This window comes from Sinocyclocheilus anshuiensis, unplaced genomic scaffold (genome assembly GCF_001515605.1).
Source record: "Sinocyclocheilus anshuiensis isolate Anshui unplaced genomic scaffold, SAMN03320099.WGS_v1.1 scaffold976, whole genome shotgun sequence".
Taxonomy (NCBI): domain Eukaryota; kingdom Metazoa; phylum Chordata; class Actinopteri; order Cypriniformes; family Cyprinidae; genus Sinocyclocheilus; species Sinocyclocheilus anshuiensis.
The window spans coordinates 3,383,404-3,389,403 of record NW_015552538.1 but is presented as its reverse complement, the minus strand read 5'-3'; the positions used below and the strand labels follow the sequence as shown (position 1 = coordinate 3,389,403).

The 6,000-nt window shown below is 35.9% G+C and overlaps 1 protein-coding gene across 5 annotated transcripts in view; it reads right to left on the bottom strand.

The window, feature by feature from the left end:
• LOC107663865 (syntaxin-binding protein 5-like) overlaps nucleotides 1–6,000 on the bottom strand; it is a 138,995-nt gene that overhangs the window by 3,391 nt on the left and 129,604 nt on the right. For all 5 annotated transcript variants that reach the window (XM_016454232.1, XM_016454234.1, XM_016454235.1 and 2 more), the window contains 4 exons: nucleotides 3,531–3,770; nucleotides 3,070–3,433; nucleotides 1,661–1,826; nucleotides 95–206 (listed from right to left, as the gene is read on the bottom strand). In XM_016454232.1, coding sequence (XP_016309718.1) covers nucleotides 95–206; nucleotides 1,661–1,826; nucleotides 3,070–3,433; nucleotides 3,531–3,770 — 882 coding nt within the window. The remainder of the gene's footprint in view (nucleotides 1–94; nucleotides 207–1,660; nucleotides 1,827–3,069; nucleotides 3,434–3,530; nucleotides 3,771–6,000) is intronic.

The following is a 6,000-nucleotide window of genomic DNA, read 5'->3' as shown; positions in this document are numbered from 1 at the left end:
CACACACACACACACACACACACACACACACACACACACACACACACAGACAGACAGACAGACAGACAGAGGAGTGATAAATAACTATACTCACACAGCTCCTCTCGGTCGAAGGTTTGGGCGTTGCCACCAAAAAAGCCCTTGAGAAAGCCACGGTTCTGAGCCTCAGGGGTCTCGATGGGTGTAAAGAGCTCCCCTAACATCTCCTACAATTAATGAAGAATAGTGAATCAAAGTGTTAAATAGACAAAATCGTATTGAATGTTGGAATGAAAGAGATAGCAGGACAGTCGATTCAAAACTCCACCAGTAGATGTCGGTATAGTTACACATTTCACAATGTAAAATGGAAAGTTTTGACAAGACATAACCTCTCTCTTGCTCTTGTTTGTTTGACAGAGACAGTTATAAAGAAAGAGGCTATGTTTGAAATGAAATACTAGTATGCTCACAGCATACTGTACAGTATGCATTAAATATGGCCTACTTTAAATGATGGTATGTTAAGCAAAATGCACTACGCAATAATAAATCAAACAGTAGTATGCCACATTGCTGTGTGTGGAAGAGAGCAAGTAGCCTTCATTTCGTCAGTCACCTTTGGGATTTTTTTTCTTTTGAATTCACCTTGGATTATTTTAATAAAATAACATGGTAGGAATTTGTCAAACTGAAAATAAATGATCAAGTCAGTAACATTGCATTGTGAGATGCATACACTAACATTAAACAATTTGGGGACTGTAAAATCTTTAAATTATTATTTAAAGAAAGAAATAATTGAATTATTTTATTTATCCACATATTAAAATTATCAAAAGTGTAAGTAAAACATTTATAATCATACAAAACATTTTTCAAATAAATGCTGTTCTTTTGAACTTTATATTCATCAAAGTATCCTGAAAAAAAATTGATCACAGTTTCTACAAAAATATCAAGCAGCACAGCTGTTTCAACTTTGATATTAATAAGAAATATTTCTGAGCACCAAATCAACATATTAGAATGATTTAAAGAACGATCAACATATTAGGATCATGTGACATTAAAGTCTAGACTAAAGAGACTGAAAAGTAATGGCTGCTGAAAAGTCAGTTTTGCCATCACAGAAATAAATTACATTAAAATAGTAAATAGGTATATTAAATTGTAATAATATATCACAATATTACATATTTTACTGTATTTTCAATGTAATAAATGCAGCGGAGGTGAGCACAAGAGAATTGAAACACTGAAAAAAAAAAATTTAAATTCTACCAACCCCAAACTTTTGAACAGTGACACATGTTTCAGTTCGGATGCATACAAAAAAAATTAGCATACTGTGCACATGGTACATACTGCATACTGCAAAAATAGAATGAATAGTATGGCATTATGCTATTCCCATCCTAACCAGACAGAGAGGGAACGACAGAGGGAGGGAAAGGACAGAATGACAACCTGTGTGGCAGAAATTACAGCCGAGATGCAGCAGGGCTCAGCTCAGCAGAGCTCAAAGCATCCATTACAAGCATGACATTTCACTTCAATAACCACCATCAGCAAGCGCACACGCACACGCACACACACACACACACACACATACACATACCACACACCACACACACACACAAATGTCTTTCTGAACACACACACACAGAGGCACAGCCACCTGTAGGTTGTCACATATCTCCTGGCTGTAAGTGATTCTCTGTATCTCTGTGGGGGAGCACAGATACAGCGCCTGCCCTCCGTTGGTGAAGCAGAATGTTCTAGCAATGCGCATGTCCGTTAGCGGCAGGTAGCTGACATCTAGCAGAGGCCGTAAACTGGGAAGGCTGTAAAACATACACACATATAAGATAACAGGCTTAGCAACTGCATTCCAATATCCTTTATATCGGAAATGACAGTGTAAACACTAATTTATAGTGAAGAATGAAGAAATTCACGCCTAAAATATTACACCACGCTGAAGGCAGGATTTAGAACGAAGCCAACAAAAGCACAGCTCAGCTCTTCTGACTAGAGGTTTAGAGTTTATTGAAAGATTGAACTGGTTTCTGTAATCTGGATTAAGCTAAAAATCGATACCAAAAAGGTTCTGAGCTGGTATTAAAGGAATGTTCCAGGCTAAATATAAGTTAATCTCTATTGACAGAACCTGTCAAATTCTGTCGATTGCCACAGACACCTCAGTTTACTCATCAAGCAAACGTGTTTACAGTAATACATTTCAAATGGAAGTCTAAGGTGTTCTGGAGGGTTTAAAAGCTCACATCTCTTGCTAATGCACTTATATTATTCGGTACAGAAAAGTGTGAATGAATTAGAACAGTCTGCATTTTTGCTGTATAGATTTTAGGAATAGACCCTTTTCCAGGGTTTACTGGTTTTACATGGTCATAACTGGGATGAAAACTTGGAAATAAAAATAATAATAATAATACATTCATTTACATTTTTTTCTATAATTAAAAAATATATATATTCTATATTTTCCCCCTTTCATGCCACAAAGATGATCAACAGAGCTTAAGTTCTGTTCAGTTAATAATTCTGTTAATTATTACAGGCATGTTCCTACATTGTTTTAGTTTGTAATAATAATAATAATAAATTATTTTTTGCATTTTTTTCTATAATTAAAAAAAAAAAAAAAATTCTACATTTTCCCCCTTTTATGCCACAAAGACAATCAATAGAGCTTAAGTTCTGTTTAGTTAATAATTCTGTTAATTACCACAGGCATTTTTTACCTGTCCCTCAGTTTGTGAAATCAACAACAACAACAACAACAATAATAATAATAATAATAATAATATAGCTTTTAATTGATATGCTCCTATTTTATTTTAGTTTTTAATAATAATAATAATAATAATAATAATATTTAATTTATAATATTACCGTAATAATAATCCTTTATATTTAATGTTTTAATGTCAGTAAATGATCACCAGTTTAGATATTAGAAATGTAAATTTTCCCTGAGGGACTAGAACCAGCAACCTTCTGGTTACAAGCCCTGAGCTCTCTACAGTTTCCCATTTGAAAACAAACAAAAAAGTCAATGCAAACCTCAAAGTCATTATGTGTCCATTGGCGCAGAAGCAGGCCAGACAAACGCTGTTACAAACCGACACCACGTCAGCCCGCAGCACGAAGGACGACTCAGTGATGTTATGCACATATAGACAGGCCTGGGAGGGCATGAAGAAGACCTTGGCCTGCCTCTCTGAACACACTACAGCTAAGTGACCATCTCCACTGGCCTCTTGAGAAGACGAGGACGAGAAGTTGACCAGTTTCCGCTTGCGGGGTCGATCTGGGTCATCGGGGGCATGTTGATCCCGCCACACCTCGTAGGGACTGTTGATAAGAGCACCTCCACAGTCCAGAAAAGCAAACCGCAGAACGGATCCCTTCAGCATTAACACTGTGCCTGAGAGGAAAAACCAGAGAGAGAACAAAAACATAAGGATAGGAACATTGCATTCAGGGGCATTCACGAATTAGAAAAGGAAGAAATCAAGAGATACCAGTGGGGGCCACAGTAACGGGGTCTTCCTGGCGTTCCTGCTCATCCGTAGGAATGGACATTGGGATGATAAGCACCAGGCCCAGACTCGTGCCCACCCACAAGCATGGCGTAGGCAGGGTGTCTGACTTACATCCGTATGACTCTACAAACTGCAGGGTGGTTACGGCCTCTTTAGTCTCTCTGTCTATGCTGGAAACGCTAGAGCTCCGTGACCGGCTGAACGAGTTTTCTCGACTCTCTGAGAAAGAATGGAGAAGGGGAGAGAGAAAGAGAGGGTGGGGGAGAAGAGAAATGTCAAGAATATAGATAGAGGGCAGACGGATGAGTAGTAAAAGATAAAGAATAGCAGAGAGTGAAAAGATAACAGAAAAAGATGGTAGAAGAATCCTTATGCTGTTAAAAAGTGGAGTCACTCCATATGTGCGATCACAATAACATTTAAACCACATCAACCAGAATCCAAGTAATAAAGAGGTACAAATGTGCAATTGCAAACAGAACTCTATTATTTTTTAGATTTGTTATTGAAAAGGTAAAAACATTAAATAATGTACGTACAGGACAGGGTGGCACATACATAACGAGTGAACACATCTTAAAATTCTCCTGTTCACATCATCAAATGTGTCACAGATTTCATTCACATGCACAGAGGACACACAGAACACACTCTCACAATTTCAAATCCATTCATCACCTTTACTGTCCTTTTGACCTTGAAATGCTTCCAGGTTCATATCCACTGCATATTCATATAGCCAGGCCTACACAGAAAAATGTTTCTGGACTTGCCTGATTTGTGCTTCATTCGATTATTTAAACTCTCTCTCTCCCGCTTATCTTAATCTGAAGGATGTCATGAAAAAAACAAAAAAAAAAACAAGCAAAAATAGCAAGATTTTTGTTGCAATACAATATGTATTTTGATAATATATGATTGGTTGTTGTAATTGTCATGTCTCATTTGACATTCATTATCAATGTACTATGTCACGCATTACAAGGAAACAAAAATTCTATATTAGAATTTGAGTAGTGTTTTCCATTGAGAATCCTGTTTATCCTGCAGAACAAAAGTGTACTGCATTCTCATAACATAACCCCATTATAAGAAACACTGACAGACATTTGTCATAATGTCAGAACATGGGTTTGTGTGTGTAGTGATGAAAGGAAAGTAATTTGTGGAGAGAATACCAAATGTTTGTAGGTACATCAAAAAAGCTGTGGGTTTCTAAAGTGTCAGTTACAATATTTTATAATATGCCACATTACATATCATAATGACCTCTATAATTTATTATTACTTAAATACTAAACTTCTGCTTCTGGGTCATTCTCAGGAAACAGTGTTGTGTGCTACATGTGTTCCCATGATATTCAAACATATGGGTAAATTAATTAACATGGTACTGCACCCAATAACATTATATAATAGATGTATCTCTTTAATGTCTAAGTAAATAAATAAATGTATTTATAATGCATTTATAAAAAATATATATATAGTGATTAATTTTCACACAAAACAGGAAAACTGACTTTAAATTATGTGCTTGCTAAGAACATTATTAATAATAATTGCATTTAAATTTCCCGCATTTAGCCTCAAAACATCTTTAAAGGTCAGCAAAAACATTTTTTAAAATGGTAAGAAATTCAAATTGTAAGAAAACATGAATGGTTTGAAGTAATGTAGCATTTTTGTCATACCCCATTGGACTTTTGTTGTGTTTTCTTCCCCCATGTGCTCTGTGTGACCTAGTTTTTCCTCATGTTTGATTGTGTCATTCAGTTCACCTGTGTCTTGTTAATTATCCTCGTTTTCCTGTGTATTTAGTTCTAGTCTGTCCTGTGTTCCCTCGTCCAGTGTTAAAGTTGAGTTGTGCGTGTTACCTGCCTGCCTTCTGTGGATACCTTCTGTGTGGATTAATTAAAAACTGTTTACGTTCATCTTCTTCTTCGTGCGCTCATTATACACCGCACCCCTGACAATTTTACATTACTGTTCAAATATTTTGGCTTAGTAAGTTTTAAGAAATTAATACTTTTATTCAATAAAGATATTTAAATTGATCAAGAGTGAAAGGTCTATTTCAAATAAATGGAAAATGGTTATATTTCACACAGTATTACAGATATTATTGTATTTTTGATCAAATAAATGCTTACCGACCCAAAACTTATAATCGGTAGTGTATTTAGGGTCTTGGCATTGAATTAATAAATGAACAAACAAATTAATTTATTTTCTTGCACAAATGGCACGGTTTCTTGAGAATGACTCTCCTATGGCCCAGAGAAGGTCGTCTTTCTTTTCCTGGTGAAGGTACATGAAACACATAAAACCATCAACATGGTCATGATAGCACACCTTACTATTTTCTGTGTACACTATCCCCCAGTTTGAATCCTAACCATCAAAGACCTCACAACATTCACCTCTACATTGATGACAACAATAATGA